The 24,009-nt window shown below is 42.1% G+C and overlaps 1 protein-coding gene across 8 annotated transcripts in view; it reads right to left on the reverse strand.

The window, feature by feature from the left end:
* Window positions 1–24,009, reverse strand: part of KIAA1217 (KIAA1217 ortholog) — an 807,714-nt gene that overhangs the window by 71,438 nt on the left and 712,267 nt on the right. For all 8 annotated transcript variants that reach the window (XM_064368600.1, XM_012450132.3, XM_064368599.1 and 5 more), the window contains one exon: window positions 1,797–2,629. In XM_064368600.1, coding sequence (XP_064224670.1) covers window positions 1,797–2,629 — 833 coding nt within the window. The remainder of the gene's footprint in view (window positions 1–1,796; window positions 2,630–24,009) is intronic.

Genomic DNA, 24,009 nt, shown 5'->3' on the forward strand with positions numbered 1-24,009 from the left:
TTCAGCACTACTCCCCAAAGAATATTAAATCTAAACTATTCTGTTTTCATGCAAATTCAGGTTTTTATCATCCAAGAATTAGGGTGGAAACAGTTCAATATGAGCATGGCAAAATCAAGCTCCTGATCCTCTTCTGTCTAAGACTGGTCAGTGTGGAAGGCAGGGGGATGATGGGGAGGATGGATTCTGGCTCTCAGCATTATATGCAGGAGATGGGTTATTTTTATTGTTTCCTGAACTAAATTCTTATTCCCCTAAGTCCCATCCCCTCAGTGACACACCATTTCCCAACCAGCACCTCACAGCCCACCACAGGGGACAGGTGTGTTATCCTTTTATCCTTTCTGTGAAGTACAGAGCACAGGCTTCCAAGCCTTATGACACATCTTGGTAGATTCCTCTCCAGTTGTCACACTGGTCTGTTCCAATGAACCACTGTGAGTGTTTATCCTATACAACTTAGCTGTCTGTGGTGATGGGAAGAGTCCCTTTCTTCAATGCTTAGAATTTCACTTCATGAGGACTTCGGAAGGAGAGAATGAATACAATTTTCCAATCCCTATTTTTTCTTAGACCTGCATCATCAGACCAGTCATTGTTGTTATTGTAGCTATACAAGAGAGTTAGAACTTGTTGTTTCATTAATGATCCCAAAACTTTCATGTTCATTCTCTTTCCATCTCCTGAAATCTTTCTGCTATGATATTCCCTGTAACTGAACAAATAAGAAGGGACAGCCCTTTCATAATAAAACTGTGCTAAAGAGGACTTCAGGGCCTTCTGACTTGTGTGTGAAAACGGTAAGGTAGACAGGTCACATTTCATTCACAATTTTGGCCTTCTTTTTACATGGTATGTAACAGTAAATAATATTAATTTTTTTTAGTGAGAAGCAGTGGTTCTAATAAGGTATTGAATAACTGAATATCTGAACATCTTATTTTTCATACCCCTTGATTCATATATAACAATAGGTAGCAGCATGCTTAACCTCTTTTGGACTCAATTTCTTTGGCTAGATTTTTATGATTATTATGTTGATTTCTTTCAATCAATTCAGGCTAGAGAAATTCTCTTTATCAAAATTAGCTTTTCTATTACTATATGAACTTTGGTTCTCAAGATAGAGTAGGAAGCTTCTGAATTGGTAAATTATAAAACATATCTATTTAAAAAGAAACTCAAATCCCCAGAGTCTTTCACTAGAAAAATTTTGCTGATTTCAGCACCACTCCTAGATGAATATTAAATCTAAGCCATTCTATTTTCATGCAAATTCAGACGTTATCATCCCAGAAAACAGACACATTCTTTCCACTTCCCACAACCAGATGAGAAAATAAAATTGTATTCCACAAGGAAAAACACAACCTGCCATTTCCAACAGTGAAAACTGAAACCACTCACTGCTTATTTTTAGCAGTAGCAGATCAATTATTATGACCTCTTGATCTTTTCATCTGGCTTCTGCTAACGACAATTTTCTTCCAAATTATTCAGATTTATATAAATGACAATGCTGTTAGATCCATGCTCCAGAGGCACAAGGGGCTGATTACTATTGTTGGTGCACCTGTCTTCTTGAACATGGCTTAATGGCTGTAACCCCCTGCCAATTTAGAAACTCTGCAGACAACGGTGACTTTGACACCCCTCTGTGACTCCTGCAGCAGTCACAGGGCATGCTGCAGAGACGGGTGCTCAGACATTTATTCTGTTGGATCGACCCCTGTAGAGCAGCCCACAGTGACACATGGGCCCAGGTACCACCCTCAATCACCCTCATCGCACCTTACCTGGTCTCTCTGTCTTTGGGTATTGTTGCCGTGCTGTAAGCAAAAACTTGCTTCTCTACTAGAGGAGGGCCGAGGTCCACAAGGCTGGATAATCCTGGAGCGCTCCGTGGCTTTTCTATATACACCAAGGTGCCTGGTTCCTTCTTAAAGGCCTGGCGGCTCGGGGAGACCCGGTCTGGCTGCATGGTGTGAGGGGGCCCGTGGGCGTTATAGTGAGCGTGCATGTCAATCATCCTCAGGTCACTGACTCTGTGAGGAGAAGCAGGGGGTGTTTTGGAACCCAGTGTAGGCAAATGGCTGTCTGGATATTTCCTTGATTTCTGTCTGTACAGTGATTGCTCCATATGCATTTCCGCTTGCATTGAGGGGTTACAATAAGCACTCGCTGACCGGATGGCAGTGCGGTGATATGCAATGATGTGGTCAGGGACATCCAGTGGGTGTACACCATGGGACGAGGCTATGCTCATCCGTCCCTCATGATAAAGGTAAGGATCAGCATAGAAACCCTCATTTCTGTACATTGCAATGTTTTTGCCACTCATGTCTTCATCCGGCTTGACATCTCTTCTTTCTAAAATGGCGCTTGGGCTTGGAGAGATGGGTCTGGAGACTGGTAGGCTGGAGATTCTGTCCCTGGGGATGGTGGCATTGCCAGGAACAACTATGGAGCGGGTGCCCCCATAAGGAATTCTGGATGGGGAGGGGGGCATGGAATGGGGCACTGGAGTAGACGGTGGGGAATTTGGAATTGCATGGGGCGGATGAGCAGTAGATCCAGGACGAGAGGCCCCAGGGCCATCTCCTCTTGCATAAACAAATTCCCTCTGCATCTGAAAAGAAAACAAGGGATTAGAAAGTTTACTTTGATACTCATGTTTTAAGAGAAGTCTCAGTGTATAACCATGTGACTTCCCTGCAAAATGTCTACACCCTCATCCTGGAACCTGTGAATATGTTTCCTTACATGGCAAAAGAGACTTTGCAGATGGGGTAAAGTTAAGGATGGTGAGATGGGAGATCTTTATCCTGGTGGACACAAGGCAATCACAAGAGTCTTTATACGTGGAGGAGGGAGGCAGGGGAATCAGCTCCAGGGGAGAACTATAATGATGGAAGTAGCGTTAGAAGAGTTTGGAAGGTGCTATGAGGAGGGACCATGTGCCAAGGAATGCAGGCAGCTGCTAGAAGCTGGAAAAGGTGAGGCAATGGATCCCTCTCTGGCGCCTCCAGAGGGAGAGTGACCCTGCTGACACATTGATATTGATGTGCAAAATCCACTTGGGACTTCTGATCTCCATAAAGTTAAGATGATACATCTATGGTGTTTTAAGCCACTAAATGTAGGGTACCATGTTACAGCAAGCACAGAAAATAAATACACCTGATGAAGAGTGCAATTTTGTGGGGTTTCAGGAAAAATTAGTGTGGTGATTTAAATTTTACTGTCACAGCTTCTTAGAGATGCTGCTTAATAAATGCAGGTCTAGTGTTTCAATAGTGCTAACATTGTGTTTTCTAAAACTTGTCCTGAGCACAGTTTTCCACTGTTAGCCCTGAAAAATAGTAACCATGTTTCCCATCTTTCCAAGTGGATACAATCTAGGGAGATGAGCAGGGGAAAGGAGACCCACGCAGGAAAAACTGGAAGGGAAGTTTCGTTCATTCACCAACTCCTCCTTTGAGCCTATGAGAAATCAGCATGGAGAGGCTGGAAAGAAATAATTAAGCATAAGGAGTGCAATGACTGTGGAGCCTCGAAGAACATGGCTTTAAACTGTGTGGGTTGACTTATACATAGATATCCTTCCTCCTCTGCCACTCCTGAGAGAACAAGGCCAACCTCTTCTCTTCTCTCTCCTTACCTATTCAACATGAAGTTGATAAGGCTGAAGACCCTTATGATGATCCACTTCTACTTAATAAATAGGAAACAGAATTTTTCTTCCTTGTGGTTTACTTGAGAACATTTGGTATTTTCCAGCTAACTTTATTGTATGACTACAGTATATGTTATATATAACATACAAACTATGTGTTAATTGACTGTTCATATCATCTGTAAGTGTTATGATCAACAGTAGGCTGTGAGTAGTTAAGTTTGTGGGGAGGTAAAAGTTCTGCACAGATTTTTATTATTATTATTATTATTATTATTATTTTGGAGATGGAGTCTCGCTCTGTCTCCCAGACTGGAGTGCAGTGGCTTGATCTTGGCTCACTGCAATCTCTGCCTCTTGGGCTCAAGCGATTCTCCTACTTCAGCCTCCTGAGTAGCTGGGATTAAAGACATACGCCACCATGCCCAGCTAATTTTTGTATTTTTAGTAGAGATGGGGTTTCATTATGTTGGCCAGGCTAGTCTCGAACTCCTGAGCTCAGGTAATCTGCAGGTCTTAGCCTCCCACCGTGCTGGGATTACAGGTGTGAGGCACTGCACTGACCCCTACACAGATTTTTTCTTTTACTGTGTGTGTCACATGGGGGTGGGGGTTAGCATCCCTAACTCCCAACTTGTTCAACAGTCAACGGTAATTTGCAACTACCATACTGTGTTTAGCAAGGGAGTAGAATAAAAAACACAAGCTAATTCAAGATATGCTGATCTGATACATTTTTGTTTTGGTCAAGGTGCAACAGGGAAATGCTCACTGAGATTCTCCAAATAACTGAGGGAAGGACAGACAGGCCCCACCCATTCTTCAAGTTCCATTGGTGAGGTCACAGGAGCCCACAATCCCTATCCTGTCTTCCAGGAGATGTGACAAACAAGAAGGGTATAAATGGTTGGAGGGTGGGTGAGGTAGGGACCTGAGGAAGGAAGTGGGGGCTCGAATGGCAAGAACCAAGATGAGCAGCCAAGAGATGCTATGATGTGGGTGATGCAGAAGAGAGTAGGGATAGTAGAGGCACCAGGAGAAGGCTGAAAATGAAACAGAGCCTAATGCACAGGATACAAACTAACTGCTTCTTTACCATAAAAATTCACTGCACGTAGTAAACAGTATTTACCAAGCACTTGCTGAGTGCCTGGCATTATTCTAGGATACACTTCTAAACAAGGTCCCAAGTTCCATGGAAAACCCCAAGCGCCATGAAGAGGGCACCTTCTTTCTTATACCTAGATATCATAAATGAGAATGCAGGAACAACCAGTAGGACTCCCACGGCTTCCTTATCTTGTTCCTGGACTGATTCAGCAGTGTAGAATCCCTGCCCTGTGAGTTTTACATAGACAAGTGGATTGCATAATTAAAGTAACCAATGAGAAGTGCAAATAAGGTGCAAATATGTAGCAACAAAGTGGAGCCCTTTTTGAATATATGACCTGGACGCAGCTGAATTGGCCTCTTGGCTCCTATAGGGGCTGATGATTTCTGGGGCCCCTGGAGTATGCAGGCTTCTCCCTCATAATTCCGATTTTATCTCCACTTCTTCCCCACTCCCCTTCCAAGACACACAAACAGAGCTCCCACCATGATAGGCTAATCTGTTCTCCCTTCTCTAAACCTAACTTATGATATCCTGATGCTGTCCTCACCCCAGGGTCTCTCTCCCCATGTCCTAGTTGCTGTGGATCCATACCTAGGTTCGAGGTCAGGTTCCAGGTACCTCTGCTCTGCACAGTCCTTGCCCTGACGCTCCAGCCCATGATGTCCTCCCTGCTCATTGGACACCCACATGACTCAGGTACTCAGTGCCTTAGACCAGAAGGGCCAGTCCCAAGGTCACTCTGTGATAATACACCTGATTGATGCTCATTCCAGGGAGGCAGGGGCAACCACGTGACACAGGTTTTCCAGGAGAGCAACACAGATCCTCTATCATACCTCTTCCACTCTGCCTTCACAATGCAGGGCTCAATAAAAAAGTATGGCTCAGCAGGAAGCAGCACAGGGCTTCACAGGTCATAAAACACAGGAGGGACTGGCTCAGAGAGCAGCGGATATCTGAGCAAATTCCCCACATAATCAGATCACACAGTGCAATAATCAACCAAAACAAACATCAGGATAAATTCATCACATTGACTCAAACATGCCACTGTGTATAAAGCATTACACAGTGTCCATGGCAAATCACATACAACAAATGGTAGGTACTGCTGTCATTACTGTTATTAACTCCAGAAAAATATTTAAAGTATCTAGAACTGTCTGGGCACAGTGGCTCAGGCCTGTAATCCCAGCACTTTGGGAGGCCAACGCAGGCAGATCACTTGAGGTCAGGAGTTCTAAACCAGCCTGGCAAACACGGCAAAGCCCCATCTCCACTAAAAATACAAAAATTAGCTGGGCGTGGTGATGCGTGCCTATAATCCCAGCTACTCAGGAGGCTGAGGCAGGAGAATTGTTTGAACTCGGAAGGTGGACATTGCAGTGAGCCGAGATCATACTACTGCACTCCAGCCTGGGTGACAATCAGTCAATCAATCTAGTATCTAGAACCCTCTTGGTACGAACAGTAGTCCTAACTAGCTCAGTCACTACTCCCTGTTCTCTTTTCCTTCCTTAGTCGCCTTCAGAATACATCTTGACCTGGGGGTCTGTGACCCCAATTAACCAGCAGAAACTTTCCTCTTTTTGGCAAGAGTGTAAAAAGGGACATTAAGATTCTAGAGGCTGGGTACAGTAGCCCACGCCTATAATACCAACACTTTCGGAGGCTGAGGTGGGCAGATCATTTGAGGCCAGGAGTTCGAGGCCAACCTGGGCAACTTGGTGAAACCCCATATCTATAAAACATACAAAAATTAGCCAGGTGTGGTGCATGCCCCTGTAGTCCCAGCTACGCAGGAGGCTGAGGCACAAGAATCACTTGAGCCTGGGAGGCGGAGCTTGCAGTGAGCCAAGATTGCACCACTATACTCCAACCTGGGTGACACAGCAAGACTCTTTGTCTCAAATAAAACAAAACAAAATAAAATGAAATATTCCAGGGAGTATAGAACTGGCTAGAAAAATAAAGAATATAAGTAAAAAGAAAATGTGAAATTTATTTAAATTCATAAAGTTGAGCACATTTCTTTGAAAACAGCAAAGGTGTTTACATAGGTATTTTAAACATGCTTGGTGACATGCAAAAAAATGGTTAGAGATAGGGTAACCTTTGAAATGAAACATTTAGAAATCTAATTAGAAAAAAATCTCATTAGATTTTCTAGTGGTATGTGTAGATGAGATTAGAACGAAATATAACAATTAACTTAAAATAATTCTGATACATTGTGTTGGGCATTCATGTGGGAAATGCCAGTGATGGTCATAATATTTGAACAGCTAAATCCAGTATGGCATGGACACCAACCAACCAGAATGGGATCTCAGCCAGTGAGGAAGGATGCTTGCCATGAACTCAGCATCCTGGATCTGGAGCTAATCCTGTGTATCTTCTCTGCCCTGTCCACTTCAAAATAATATTGCCATCAGCCAAAAGCGTCACCGAAAGAATCACTGTCAACCTGAGTTATCCACGGTGGCGCTGAATGCAAACATTCAGTTATGACAGAATTGGTAATCTGAGGTCGAATGTCTCTATCAACACAGGTGACTTAAGACATCGGAAGCCTTGGAAGAATTCTTACGTTGGTTTGCCAAGCTATGACTGACTTTTCAAGACTGAGTTTTAAAAAGAACCAGGATCACTTATTTCATCGTTGGCTCTAAATAGAGCCCAAGAAGAAAAATGACACAACAATCCCAATATACAGTGGGAAAATTTGTTTTAAAACCACAAATAGAATGAACGCTTAAGATCCCACAATTTGGGAATTCTACAGTAGAAGACAGGGACCAACCAAAGGCAACTCGCTCTTAGGATGTGGTAGAAGGTAAGAGGACATCACCAGAAGGATGTTTTCAAGTCTTTAGCGTGATCTCTCAAGGTCACACTTGCAATAAAAAGTAGAATTTAGAGGCTCCAGAATCTGATAGTCTGAAGCAGCATGATGGTTAAGACTGCACAATCCACCCAGCCTTTGATGCAGGCGTTATTTCTAAGGAGAGATCTTCCTAGAATCTGTCACCCACACACATTTATTTTGTTTTGGTTTTTAACTGTTATTTGGCTAATAAGAAAAGATATGGCATTAAATACTTACCGGGTTTCTCCTGCACGGGTACTCAAAGTCAGACCCTGTAGGAGAAAATTATACTAAACCTATAAAGAAAATAAATAAGCAACACACACACACACACACACACGAGTTGCCATTCACACTGATATATCCCAGTCCCTTATTCTACCACCAATCTCTCTCATTCTATTAATCTTATCATATCTTTTCTCTTAAAACAACTAGCTATGTTGTATCATTGATGCTTTTTTCCCCAGAGAATTTCAACACTAATGTCGTAATATAAGCTTTAAACAATTTCATTTTATAGCAAGAAAGAGATGACCGACACACAAAAATAAAGGTTCTTCTAACACCTTATCTGAATACAATTCAGATACCTATTTGCCTGCACCTAAGCCCAGACACAGAGTATGTTCATTCACTGCACTGGATATAATGGCAATGTAAGAACAAGACTGTTCTACTTCATTCATCTGCTTGGTTAGGCATTGTCTTTTCTTCTTTCTATTACTGCCCAAATCTCTATTGTCTCTGGGTGATTTGAGTCCTTCCAGTCTTAGAAACAGGGTAGTTTCTTCAAGAGCCTCATCATGATAGCCGAGGCTGAGAGGCTGGCGTCCCTGCCCACACACTGCACACGGATCAAAATGCTGTTCACCCCGTACTTCTGAAACATCAGAAAATATCTGGGGCCATTTCAAATTAAGATCTGAAGTCTGAATTAGAAATCCTTACATAGAGCTATATTTTATTTCCCAAAAGTACCATAAGTCAAATCGAATATCACTCATTCAGAAGTTTCTTGAAGGTAAGATAAGAAAAAAAATCTTAAAATTGTTTCCAGAAAAAAAACCCTCCTACAAAAAATATTTGTTTAAAATCATCTTGGGAAACTGCCTCATGTAATTATGTCTCTCTGTGGAGCATATATATATATTGCTTGCGGAAAAGGAATATTATGTACAGTTTATTGTATTTGAAACTCCACCCTTCCAAGTCAAGAATTTGTAAACATACCACTCAATCTGACCACACAATGAAGTAAGCAGAGCAAACTGAAAAGGAATTTTATGAGACTCTTTTAACCTTAAAGAATTAAAGCCACTTACTTTTTCTTAAGGAAATCACCTGTATAACTAACGCCGTGAGTAAGCACATTCGCTCAGATCCCGATTACATGATTCCTTTGTTTGCTGGCTTCATCTAAATCCTTGGTTCCACACTTGAATATTTTAGACAACTTCCGCTTCAGAGACAAAATCATCACAAAAGACACTGAGATCCTAAAATGTTTCTCAGCTCGAGTGTTCACAACCAACAAAGACCATTTAGTATTACTCAGTTTTCGGAGAGAAGCTGACAGTGGCATGGATAAAAAGTAACCCTCCCTGTGATAAGTCAATTTCTCCTCCCCTTGGAAATTAGTCACTGAATAACCTCAGCCTACATCCAACCACAGGCTACCGCATGGGTGACTCAGTCCTTCAACAATTGCTTACAGGGAAGACACCAATGGAGAAATTCTAAGCGGCCAAGGTAAATGGGTTAACAGCAAAGGAAATATTACAAAATATATTTCACCTAAGGCAAACAGGATCATTAAGAAGGGCAAACAGCCAGCCACTGAGAAATGAAACTATCAGAAAACCCAACATGCTCACTAATCCAGAGGAACCAACTTTCAGATTGGTTTTCTGTTGACTTAAAGGTGCTACTGCAAAAACCTAGACCAGCACCCAACATCCATTCTGCTGCCAGACTTCTGAAGTCTGGGGATTGGCAGCTGAAGGAAACATGAGCCTCTTCTCCTAGTTTATAATACCGGAGGGAAAACACGAGGGAGATAGGAGGCTGTCTACTAATTAACCAGCTCAGTTTTACCAAGCTGAACTTTGGGTAGCAGCCATTAATCAGTCCTACGCAGCGCCGGGCAAGCAACTGCAATCATCCTGGAAAATACATGTGAAATGAGAAGGAAAGATAGAGAGGGCAAACCACAGCTGTGCAGAGGGGATTCCAGAAAGGAAACCAGAGCACTTCTGCCCCACCCTAAACAAGATGAAGGACGAGAAGGGTAGGCGATCCCCAGAGACCTCCGTGTACAAGTGCTGTGAGCACAGCCGGTCTCTTCCAGGGAAACAGGTACAAGAAGCTGCGTGTCCACAACACGAAGCGACTCGTGCAGCTCTCAGCGGAGGACAGGCATTCGTGCATTGCTAGCAAAAGGTAAGGGAGAAAGGAAGCATCCCCTTCGCTGGCAGGCAGGCTCTGATCACCATCATGCTTACTGAGCCCTTGGGGACTGAGTGGAACCGAAAGCTAACCAAGTGGGAATACGGTGACAAGAAACTCCTCACGCTGGGCTGGAAGCCCCACTGGCTTCACGCCACACCCAACTACCACGCTCTGGGCAGCCTGTGCATTTTTAAAACATTTTCAGGCTTTTAGAGGTTGTTCTTGCTGACCAAAAGAATTCCATGACGTCTTTCAAGTTCAAATCCAGTCCTCTGCAGGCTTTCTAAAAAAACCCTTTACTGCCATCAAATCACTTTGTGGTTATTAAAGAAGGGGGCAAATGGAGCACGTGACACTGCCACCCTCCTAAGATGTCTCAATAGAAACAATATTTGGATGAAGTGGTTGTAACAGATGCCACCCAATAGGTCGGAAAACAGTAGAAGGGACGTGGAAGCTCTTGTTTTGATTTTTAACCTGATCAGCAAAGGTTTGTTATTTCTCACCAGAGTATGGGAGGCACACACTATTAGCTTCTGATGAATCTGGTATACATTAGGCAGGTCTTGTGACTTTGGTCAAACACATACTTTCCAGGAAGGGGGATGGAGGGGTGGTCTCCCTTGTCTGATTAGGCTATGCTGCCGCCCCAACACATCCCCCAAAGACCCTGTTTTATGGCATGAGGCGTGCTAACAGACATGGCTCTTATAATTCTGCTTTACCTGCTTATTATGTGCCAGGTTGCTTGTTCCAGTGACTGTATGTGAAGGGTCTGGAGCCAGGCTGTCCCCCAGGAAACAGCAGTGAACTTTCTCTGTCTCTCTGCTGCTTGGCTAAGCAAAGCATGCCATGTTCAACGTGTTATCCCATATCCGCTATGGGCCAGGTGCTGTGGCTCATGCCTGTAATCCTAGCACTTTGGGAGGTGGAAGCAGGAAGATCCCCTGAGCCCAGGAGTTTGAGACAAACTTGGGCAACATAGGGAGGCCCTGTCTGTATAAAAAATAAAAACTTAGCTGGGCATGGTGGTGCATGCCTGTGTTCCCGGCTACCTGGGAGGCTGAGTTGGGAGGATCACTTGAGCCTGGAAGGCTGAGAGGCTTCAGTGAGCCAAGATCACACTGCTACGCTCCGGCCTGGGTGACAGAGTGAGACTCTGTCTCAAAAAAAAAAAAAAAAAAAAAAAAAAGAAAGAAAGAAAGAAAAAAGACAAAGAAAAAGCAACAAAACAAAAAAAAAACCACAAGAAACCCTATCTGTTAAGCTAGAGAGAGGTAGCTTCTGTTGACCCTGTTACAGTGAGAGTCGGTGGGTTCAATGCGAGAAGAGATCTGGTTTACCTCTCCCTTCCTTTCCTTCCTGCCAGGTTCACAGCAATTTCCTTTCACTTTCAAAATGCTCCAGGGCACTGTCTGTGCGTGCACGGATGGATTTGTCATTACCAGAGCAGTAATTCACTGTCAGGAGTTTGAAAGTCAGCCCAATCCTGCGGTGAATCAGGATGAGTTAAATGCTCTCTAGCAAGCGCAGAGCTCACCCAAGCGAGAGGAGGAGTTCAATCTCCAAAGGCCCCAGAGTACCCGCTAATGAACCAGACAAGCCAATTTCCTAAACAATATCCTGGTGCCATATAGGACCCAGTGGCTTCATCTCAGTGGAAGGCACACTCTCCAGAAAAGGGCTCGTTCAGGGTAACTCACCACAAGAGTTTGGTTTAGTATGAGTGTGTGCAACCACTAACATCCCCACACTCTGATCTGATTACTTCACCAGATCCCTCTCCGCCTGCTCTACCTTGGGACATTACAGCCATCCCTACATTTCCCAGCAGCGTATAAAGTGTCTCTTCATTTTCCCTCTTCCTTTTGTTAACTAGGCCTATAAGCAAAGTGGAAGCAGCCAGGCGCAGTGGCTCACGCCTGTATTCCCAGCGCTTTGGGAGGCTGAGGTGGGTGGATCACGAGGTCAAGAGATCAAGACCATCCTGGCCAACATGATGAAACTCTGTCTCTACTGAAAATACAAAAATTAGCTGGGCTTGGTGGTGTACTCCTGTAGTCTCAGCTACTCGGGAGGCTGAGGCAGGAGAATCTCTTGAACCCGGGTGGTGGAGGTTGCAGTGAGCCAAGATCACACCACTGTCCTCCAGCCTGGCAACAGAGTGAGACTCAGTCTAAAATAAATAAATAAATAAATAAAAGTGGAAGCAATGTATTTTTTCTGAGTCAGTGTTAAGAATGGACATGCTAGGAAATATTCAGCATTACCTCAACAGGAAATAACTTTTATGCTCTGATAAGGCCAATAGTATTGTGACACATATTCTTATCTTCCCTTTCATATTCATTTCTTCACTGGCTTTTACAAAATTGCATTTGCTCAAAGAAAATCTAAACTGTGCCTATAGATATGAAGATGATATTAGGAAGGAAAGGGATTATTACATTGAAAAAATTTCAAATTCATCTTGTTTGGATTGGTAAAATTGGAAAGATAGTCATTTGTAAGATTTTAGTTAGCCTATTGTTTCATTTGATTGTAAATGGAATGTCTCCCGGACATAAGGCAGACAGACTGCCGCCAAAATTATTTAATTCCCAGGAAAGAGATGGTCCAGTCAGTGGTGAGCTTATGGCTATATTTAAGATGAGCGTTATTTCTATAAATCTTTTGACACAGGAACTCTACTGAGCCCTCCAGTGGCCAGACCTGGCTGACCAGTCCTGGGCCCAACAGTGATTAAAGATCTCAATCTGGAACACAATAAAGAAGTAATGTTAAATAAATCATTTCGCTTCCAAGCCACAATCAATAACTGTGCAGAACTGTAGGATGGATAAAAGAAAAATGTCCTTCTCACTGACACTCAGTCTTCTGCTGGGCTACTCCCGTGTTCTCCAGGCCAAGGACAACCTCCTTTTGTACCTAAAATAGTTACAGTTTATAAAATGATATCATCTTTACACCACTTGCAACAGATGGTACAAATAACTCCCTCTCTTGACTTATCTCCATCTCTGCACGTCCACCCATTTCCTGGACGGACCTTGTTCTTTTATGCACAGCTCCCTTTCTGTGTTTTCTAGATTTGATGCCAGTAAGTTATCTATGGCACCCAACTACAATGTTTTAGTGCCTTTTTCTCTTTATGACAGTTCTTGAAACTCCTATTTAACTTGTCAACCACATGTTGCCATATAGGATATATTGTTTTATTTGCTTGTAACATTTCATATTCTAACAAGGGATTTTAAATCCTTGTGCTCACCTTACACAAACACTCCGATAATCACACAGCAGTTTGCAGTTTACAAAGGGCTCTGAATTGTGACATTTCACGGGCTCCAGAACTCAGTGAAAGATATAGGACAGGTGTTCCTATCCTCATGTGAATGGCTGGCAAACAGAAGTACAGGGAGTTAAGAACCTCACCCAGCTTCCATAGCTGCTAAGCAATGAAGCAGCAAGAACACCAGCTCCCTTGGTTGTTTGAGTGTGACCTGCTGTGCACTCCAGGACACTGCGAGCTACTCTGCAAGGAACAATGGTCTTCATGGCTTCCCACGCAGGATCACTAGGGATTTCTTATTCGATTTCTGGCCTTGGTGTGAAACATGAACAAGTCTGTCTGAGAAGTACCTCACTCACTTCATTCACAGGTCCAGATTTTCACAGCGAAGGAGAAGAATCACTGGGCCTCTCACTGGATTTTAGATCTAATGATCTAGAGCTTCTCTTGAGCCTCTACTTGTAAGAGCCTCTCTTATAATTAGGTTTTATCTATTTGCCTTGAAATGAGTAAGTTATGTAATTAGTTATATATTAGTTATATTTAACCAATAGACATATCAGTAAATATGCTTATGTATATTATACTTATATATACCTATCTATATATCACTCAGCACTATATAGATATCACCATATCATATCAGTTATATATATGTATGCACAGACACATGCACAAGGTCATCATCAGTCACAGACACCAGATTACTTATGAAATAAAATATCTGAGTCTTATCTGATTTAAATCCCTTATCATTATAACCCTAATTCCATTATGGGGTGACATTTCCAGGACCACGCCCCTCAGAGATGCATGCACTGCCCACGGAGGCACAGGGTCTCTATCACTGCCCTCTACGCCTTTCATTGGAGAAACTGACCAAATTGATTATATTGTGAACAAAAACAGCTAGGTAGAGCATTATATAACTTTAGGACAATTGCAACAATGTGAGAATTAAAATGTATATATATTTTAGTTTGATGATATGACATACCTAAATTTACATAATGAGGCGATGTTGATCTATGTAGAATTTTAGGCTTTAAGGCCGGGTGCAGTGGCTCATGCCTGTAATGCCAGCATGTTGGGAGGCCGAGGTGGGCGGATAACCTGAGGCCAGGAGTGCAAGACCAGCCTGGCCAACGTGGTGAAACCCCATTTCTACTAAAAATACAAATACTAGCTGGGCATGTTGGTGTGCACCTGTAATCCCAGCTACTCAGGAGGCTAAGACAGGAGAATTGTTTGAATCCAGGAGGCAGAGGCTACAGTGAGCCAAGATCACATCACTGCACTCTAGCCTGGTCAACAGAGCAAGACCCCATCTCAAAAAAAAAAAAAAAGAATTTTATGCTATACGACTGCAGTTTAAATGATAGATACAAAAACAGCTAGGTAGAGCATTATATGACTTTGGGATGATTATAACAATGTATGAATTAAAATGTATATATATTTTGTTTGATGATATGATATACCTAAACTTGAACAATGGGTCGATGTTGATATATGTAGAACTGTATGCTACACAATTGCAGTTTAAAGGAGAGATGGTTTTCAGAGCCCATGAGAGAAAATGGTGGTAAACACATTGGGGAATGGCAGATGCCAACCATATGGTCATTTATTCGTGATCTGTCAATGTCTTCTCACAATGGAGCTACTCAAATACCAGGATGTCTGTTTTTATAATAACTCCTTTCCCATGGCCTCACATGGTCTCAGCTTCTTACTACCAATTGCTCCCTAGTAGGTTTAACCCCTTCAGGCCTGCCTCAGGTCTCCCTCCACCACCTCTCCTTCTTTGATCACCGCTTTTCCGAAACCAACTCTGTGCACCTGGGTCACCATCTTAGCTCTTCTACAGGAAGCACATTCCGTGGCTCGCATTCTGCTGTTTTCACATCGATCTCAGTAGGATATGTGTAGGTTATATTACCAAGCAAAAGAAAAAAACATACAGCACAAGGTGAGCTATGTCTGTGGAGCCAATTTTAAAGGGAATGTTATGAATGACTTCTGCTGAAAGGTGTTTTAGTTGTGCCATTATTTTGATCCTCAGCTGAACAACATCAGCCCATGTGTCAAGAGAAGAAAGGATTGTGTGAGGGAACAGTCCCGGAGGATAATACCAAAAGACAATAATTCACAAATCTGCCAGGTTCAATTTTTCCTCAACATAAACATGAAAAAACAATGATCGGGACCCAGATCAAAACAGCCCTCATGCCATTTCTTCCTGGGTTCAGAGGAGCTGCCTGCTCCGCTGTGAATGGCAACTTTCAGAAATAAAAGGAGTTCCATGGGTATCCTAGGTATACTGAGTGTGTGAGTTGGGGAAATTCTCACGTGTAAGATGAGTTGATGCCATTTGTTACACAATTTTATAGGCTTATGAATGAAAAATTTATACTTTATCAGTTTTCATTAGTTATGAAAAATATTGAAGAGGTTCCAGGTTTATAAATTAAATGAGTATACCTTTAAAAACCCATCTGCTTTCCTCGGGTTTAGTTGGAGACTGTGGCAGAGAACACGACAGCACCTGCTAGTTTTGGGGCCAGGCCAGTGGCTCTGAAAGCCCCCAGATGTGTTTCTCCACAGTCTGCACAGCAGGGTGATGGGGGAAGAACACTAAATAGGGAATCCTGGAACCTGCATTCTGGTCCAGGTGTTAACATTGCTTTCTTTCTTTCTTTTTCTTTCTTTCTTTCTTTCTTTCTCTTTCTTTCTCTTTCTTTCTTTCCTTCCTTCCTTCCTTTCTTTCTTTTTCCTTTTTTTACTTTTAAAGAGACAAGGTCTTATTCTGTTGCTCAATTTGTAGTGCAGTGGTGTGATCACAGCTCACTGCAGCCTTGAACTCCTAGGTTCAAGTGATCCTCCCATCTCAGCCTCTTGAATAGGTGGGATTACAGGTGCACATTACCATGCCCAGCTAATTAAAAAAATTTTTTTGTAGAGATGAGATCTCACTACATTTCCCAGGCTGGCCTTAAACTCCTAGCCTCAAGCAATCTTCCTGCCTAGGCCTCTTAGACTGCTAGGATTATAGGCGTCAACCGTCCCACCTGGCCAACATCCCTTTCTTTATCTGTAAATAAGAAGTCTCATGTAGACTTTCTCTAAGGCCCATTCCAATGATGAGATTCTGTGGATTCATATATTCACTGAGTAGCTACCTATAGACAAACCCCAGGGTCAAGGCCGATGAGGGAAAAGGGATCTGTAAGACACGATTTCTACCTTTGAAGAACTTATATTCTAGTAGAAAAACTAAGGCATGTACCTGAACATTAAAATATGACAAAGCAAGAATAACTTCACCAAGTGTCAGATGAGTACAACAGACAAATACTTTGGTAGTTCCTGGAAGAATGAGAGTCTTATGATCGGGGTGGCTGAGGAACACCTTTCTGAAGAGGTGAGAATGGGTTCATGAATGATGAGTAGAATTTCAGCAAGTAAGAAAGAGGTCTCTTTCTTAGGTATTCCAGGCAGGAACTAAGGCATGGTCAAGGACAAGGGGTATGAAAGTCTGGGGGCCCTGGAGGAATGGCTAGACTACTGACCCAACCAGTGAGTTACTCTTGGACAGTGGCTCTCCAACTCTCAGACGGTGGGCATCAGAATCACCTGGAGAGTTTGTTAAATCAGATTACTGGGTCTCATATCCACTGTGTCTGATTCAGAAGGTCTGGGGTGGTGCTGAGGAATCTGTATTTCTAACAAGTCCCCAGGTGATGCTGACCTGCTGGTCCAGGGTGTACTCTTTGATCTCTATTCTACTGTGAGCTTGGTTAAGTCCTTTGGGTAACAATCATAATCATCAAGAATTTCTCTATTATAAATATTGTCAACTAAATCCACCAGGAGAAAATGGAAATAGGGAAGGAAATGATTATTTTGGGAGACCTCCTATTTACTAATGCTTTCCAAAACTACCTCATTTAATTCTCATCTCATTCCCATCAGATACGTTATAATTCCCATTTCACAGATGAACAAACTGGGGCTCAGAGACTTCAATAACAGGGCCAGGATCTATGAAGTGCTAGAATAATCTTGCATTTTAGTGTTAAGAAATCAGCGTGGAGGTCTGACCTTTGAATCCTCTTCAAAGGAGGGCGGTGATTCAAGAACCTTTGAAAATGAGTATTATTTTTGTCCAAAATCAGATCCATCTCTCTTGAGTATCGCAAAAGTCACAAGAGAAGGGTAAAATAGATCAAGCCATGTTCACATTATCTACAAATGTGGGGAGTGAAAAAAACTTCCTCCAAATAATGACTCTAGGGTACCCACGAGCCCCACAAGACAGCAGCTCCATTTCAAAGAAATACCTTTGTGTTTTCGGTTCAAATAGCAAGTCAGCCAGCCAGCCAGCCAGGGAACATGGCTTGGAAATCTGAGATGGTCAGCAAAACCACTGCTTCTCCTTATTTGGATAAATAACAGCCTCAAAGACAACCAGTTTGGGAACTGTGCATGCCCTGAGGCTGGGCTTGGCAGCCATCTCTGCACACGCCCTGCCATGCCTTTAGCTGCACCAACAGCTGAAGGAGTTTAGCCAAATATTGACCAATCTCTTCTTCCCCACCAGGTTCTGATACTGACATGTGCCTCCTCTTCAGAGACACAATCTGCTTCCCTGTGTCCTAACAACAAACTGCCAGGTGGGCCTTTGAGCACCTCTACGTTTAAGTCAAGCCTGTACTCCTGACACTGAGTAGCTCATGAGACAGAACAGACAGCAAGCCATTAAGTCATGCTCTATATAATGAAGTGCCCACATAGGGTAAGGGGTACACACTGTCCAGCTGCTCTTCTTACCCATTGCCTCCAGGAATAAAAGACTTCTCTGCCGCACAGGATGTAAGGCAAGTGAAGAAAATGCTTTGTAATCTATGGAGCACTTTTCAAAGTTCATGATTAGGGCTGAGCACAGAGTGGCTCACATCTGTAGACCTAGCACTTTGGGAGGCCAAGGCGGGAGGATGGCTTGAAGCCAGGAGTTTGAGACCAGCCTGAGCAACATAGCAAGGACCTGTCTCTGCAAAAATAAAAATTTAAAAATTAGCCAGGCATGGTGGTGCATGCCTGTATCCTGGGTATTCAAAAGGCTGAGGTGGGAGGATGGCTTGAGCCCAGGAGTTCAAGGTTGCAGTGAGCTATGATTACATCACTGCACTCCAGCCTGGAGGACAGAGTAAGATCTGTCTCAAAAACAAAAGTTCCTGATTAGCACCAACAGCTTTCAACTCACCTCAAAGAGGAACAAGCTCCAAGCTGAACCAAAGGTAGCTTATCTTCTTCCCCCAATGCCCATCCCAACCTTCCCCAGCTCTTTTTTTTTTTTTCCATTATCTTTACTTTTCTGAATAGCAACATTAGGGCAACATTTCTCCCAGAGAGGACAGTAAGATAAATGACAATAAATGGAAGGGATTTCTTAAAATTAGGGCAGCAAGACACTGGTGTCATTTCAAAGACTTCTCTTCCAATGCACTGAAGTACACGAATTAGTTCCCAATTTTTTTTTTTTTTTGGTGGCTCAAGCCTATAATCTCAGCACTTCTGGAGGCCCAGGCTGGTGGATCACTTGAGGAATTTGAGACCAGCCTGGTCAGCATGGCGAAACCTCGTCTCTACAAAAAATACAAAAATTAGCTGGGTTTGGTAGGGGGCCACCTGTAATCCCAGCTCCTTGGGAGACTGAGGTAGGAGAATCACTTGAACCTGGGAGGTGGAGGTTGGAGTGAGCCAAGGTGGCACCATTGCACTCCAGCCTGGGTGACAGAGCAAGACTCTGTCTCAAAAAAAAAAAAAGGGTTTAATCCTCCTCATCAATCAGTACTCATCCACACCATCATCGCGAGGAATGCAGTGAGGTGTGGTGGAGCGAGCACCGGATTATGACTCTAAAGGCCTGGTTTCTCACCACAAGGAGTCTCTTCTTGGCTCTGGTCTCATAATAGTGACTGTAGTCCTGACACTGAAATTCTCTGAGCGCCTGATTCAGCTACTTAGTTGGTTTAGGAAAACCTTCTTGCACTTTCTCTTCTAGTGCTGTGAATACCTAATGAGTTCCATCACTGTTGTATCACTATGCACACATGATTACTAATATCATCAGCAAACATTCAGGGGCTCACTCAGTGAGCTGTGAGGCACAAGAAAATGAATAAAACAAAAAATACTCACTTGAATATATTCACAGGAGAATGAAAAGAATGACACATTCTTTTTTGAGGTACAAGAACTGGCAAAAGAATGAAGACTCTGGATGTAGCCAATGTAAGAAAATTCTACTGTATGATATTCCAAAGATACCATCTTTGAGAAAAATGATCCAGGCTGGACGTGATGGCTCATGCCTGTAGTCCCAGCACTTTGGGAGGCCAAGGCTAGTGCATTGCTTGAGCTCAGGAGTTCTTGACCAACCTGGGCAATGTGGTAAAACCCCATTTCTACAAAAAATACAAAATTTAGCCTGGTGGGGTGGCATATACCTTTAGTCCCAGCAACTTGGGAGACTAAGGTGGGAGGATCACTTGTGCCCGGGAGGCGGAGGTTGCAGTGAGCCAAGATTGCACCACTGTACTCCAGCCTGGGTGACAGACAGAGGGAGATTCGTCTCAAAAAACAAAAAAGTACTTTTTCTCATTCCCATTTCCAAATTAATTGCTCATTCTGAACCCAAATCAGGCTACATAAAAGACTTCTGATTCATTTGATTCATTTAATAGTGGTACAACAACAAATAGACTCACATTTCAATTATTTATAATCACTGTGAGATGGGTGATTACCCACATCTCAGCACTGGATCATTCCTGTCTTACCACCTGGGGAACATTTCTTTTGTGAATGGAAAGAGAATCCGTGTCATTACTTGTCTATGGCCAGGATGCAAGTTTTGGTTGGTGAAGAGGAAGCTGAACTAATTAGCTCAAGATGCGTGTTTAGAGGCTCTCGGGATTTTGACTATATTATCCTTTCTAGTCCTGCCCCACATTTATATTAAAAATAGGAATCTGGGTGCCTTAGCATGGTTCTTGATAGAAAAACATTTATTTTGTAATAATGCTTAAAATTAATTTTTGACACAGCAAAAATTGGGAATTTAATGCAAATGTAGAGACGTTTTGTTATTGCACATATCTGCCGAGACAGCTTTGCACATATACTCACTGTATCTATATTTAAAATTATATTTGGGTAGTTTTTATATTAAGATACTCCATGTATATGAGTGTGTATCTGTCGATAAAAATTCTGTGCCAAAATTAAAAATATCAAAATTCCACATCTGACTCATTTTTATGTTCTAGTCTCAAGTGATACTGAATAGAAACTTATTAGCATTTCAGTAAATTTCTTCAGATCATTGTTACGAATAATAAAAATACAGAAACATTTTAAAACAACATATTTCAGTCTTAAAATGGTCAGATTAACATAATTATAGCTGGAGGTTGCCAACAGTGCCATATTTCTCATTTTCATGAAAATGCAGAGGTTCTCTCAGATTGCAAGCTAATAGGCTCCTTGGTCTAAATATATACAGTAAAATCTGCAGCAAATTTCTGAAGCATTAAGGTCTGAACCCTGCAGATATCTGGTAAGTAAATTGTGTTGCAGTGGAGCAGATTTTTTTTTTTTTTTTTTTTTTGCAGTTACACAGCTGCTAGAAAATATATTTTTTGATTTGCTTTTAAAGGCAAGGAAAAATGGTATACACTTTGTGGATATCCATCCATGATGTATCCATCACGATCCCCCAGTCCCTACTGCAAGGGGTCAGCCATCTACAGAATGTTCTATTCTGGTCCTCCTTCCTTGTAAGTGAGTGCAAGGACTGGCACTGGATGCTCATTCTAGATGACGCTATCAGACCCTGACCACCAATCCTATGCATCAGAGGTGCTACATTTCACGAAAATCACACATCGAAGTTTAAGCACCCTATACATCAGGCCCCTGCAATTTCTGAATTGCCCCATTGTTGGCATTGGTATGATTGCTTATTGTTGTGTTTTTCTTTGATGACTCTTCCTACTCTATCAAGGGTATATGAAAAGAAACTGGTTCAAAGAGTGAAATCAGAACAAGGCAAAGCATGATCTTTGATGTCACAAGAAAAGAAAAAAAGGAAAGAAGTCAAGTACATGTGTCGATCAACCAACTGAGTCAAACATACTTTCTGTGTTTCAGGAATATGGAGTGAGTTAGGGCCACCTGCACAATGGAAAGAGGTCCTCGAGCTTAAATGACAAGCTGGGTAGTCACACCTTTTATCTGGAGGGACCTTAAATAAGTAAATCTGCTAAAGAAACGAGTTAATGAGTAGCTCCTCTTTTGTGCCAAATAGTAAGATGCTGACAGTCTTGAGAACTATTAGAGAAGAATTAGATTTCATCTGGACATCAAAATGGTTCATTTTTTGCCAATTGCATGCTTTTAAATGAAGTTTTACCCTGTCCCTTCCTTGAAACCTCAATTTGTGCTTCACCTTAAAGCCTTGGTTTTTAAACTTCACGCATTAACAAGATACCATCATCACTTCAGCTATATGTTTATACTGTCTGTTCTAGTAATCGTTTAATAATTTTCTTTAAGTCAGTTTTAAATTGACTTTTTTCTTCTTAGTTGTGACTTAAGGAGTTAATGAATATTAACTCTGAAGTTCTTTGTGCTACCTGTCTTTCCAACATTCACTCAAAACAACATCATATAATTATTACCATTTACAAACTGTTTTTCTAGGTGCCACCTAAAATCACTGGTTCCAAGTAATGAACAACTTTGAAAGTAATGTGAGGAGTCATACATTAACATTTCACATAGCATAACTGCAGGAGCTATTTACCACAGCAAAGAGGCTGTTTTTTAAAATAATGCCATAATACTGTACAACCTTGTTGAGCCAATATTGCTTTATTCAAAGTATCTCATAATTTGAAGCAGATGCTATTTTTCAGTTGACATGATGGCCTATTCTCCTTCCATAAGAAATACTGGGTAATCTAAATCTGGTTAGTTTAAAATCCATTTATTTTTAGTCCAGCCTCATGTATTTCCAATTAATCAGCCCTGGCCTTACTACAGGATTTCTGATTCTCTTTTAGTAAGATAATCCAGAAGAGAGAGAGAGAGTTGTTCTGCTTTCTAGAAGGTAAGTGAAAGCTGGCTACTAGACTCAGCTACCACAAAAGATGGCTAAGAGAAGTCAAATAGACAGTGTTTTTCTAAATCAATCAAGACGACAAACCTCATAAGATCCAGATCGGGTGAGAACAAAAGCAGAAAACAGGCTAAATGGCACTGCATATAGACAAGGGTCTGGTCTTGGGGATGGTGACTTGAGATCCAGCCCTATTTTTGTCACTGCTTTATTTTGTGATCTTGACCCCATCTCTCCAACCACTCCAGGCCTCCTGAGTCTCAAGTTACAGGGAAACGGGTTACAAAAGATGATGCCTATGACCCTCTTTCTATTTCTAAAACCCTATGACTCGAAATAAGTTAGGCCTTTTTCTTTCTTTTTTTCATTTTTGTTCTGACATAGTAGGTGTATATATTTATGGGTTACATGGGATATTTTGATACAGGCATGCAATGTGTAACAATCACATCAGGATAAATGGGGTGTCCATCACCTCAAGCATTTATCCTTTGTGTTGCAAACATTCCAATTACACTTGTAGTTATTTAAAAATGTACAATTAAATTATTTTTCACTATAGTCACTCTGTTGTGCTAGCAAATATCAGGCCTCATTCATTCTTTCTAAATGATTTTTCTGTACCCATTAACTATCTTTAAAAAAAAATTATTATTAATTTCAGGGCTGTTTCTTGAGGGAGCACCAGTGAGGCAGGTCAGGTTCGTTTTCTCAATTAAAAATCTGCAGTAGCCAGCTCTAGTTCCTTAAAAGTGGACAGAGTATCTATGAGTCCTGCAAATCACATGCAAGCAGAGATCACCTACCCCACGAGAAAAAGTAGGACAGAGAGAAAATGTGCTAACAGTAGCCAAAATGTATCTTGAAAACACTTCTTTTTTTTTTTTTTCCAAAAAAAAAAAAGATTAGCATGTTCTTCTGCCTACCCCCAATTTATATAAAAGTAACACATGCTCATTTGAGAAATTTTGGAAAAAGCATCAAGAGAAGAATGATCCCCTGGAAGCCTTCTATGGGGTAGGATCTTGGACCTAGGGAGCTTAGACTGATGTGGTAGAGAACAGCCTAGTATGATCTGGGATGCCTTGCTGGGGAGCCACAAGGAACACAAAAGCAAAACCCCAGCAACTGAACATGTAGGTACAAGGGGTGCAACTTGAAAACGCAAAGACATAGACTCCCAGTCAAAGGCAATTTCTGCCAACATCTATACTTATAAGAGCAAAGAAAAGGGATGTAGCTTGGATATCAAACGGCAGAAGGATGTGGCAAAAACCTCTCAAGTGCGCTTCAGGCGGCAGCGGCTCAGAACTCTTCGGGAGCTCACCCTAGTACCTGCTGGGGAGAAGGACGGTTCTGCTCCAATCAACTTTGAGTTGTGTTGCTTGTGTAGCCAATCCTGGATTTTATGCTGAACTGG

This window comes from Aotus nancymaae, unplaced genomic scaffold (assembly GCF_030222135.1).
Source record: "Aotus nancymaae isolate 86718 unplaced genomic scaffold, 86718_ANA_hifiasm-v0.15.2.pri h1tg000077l, whole genome shotgun sequence".
Lineage (NCBI taxonomy): Eukaryota > Metazoa > Chordata > Mammalia > Primates > Aotidae > Aotus > Aotus nancymaae.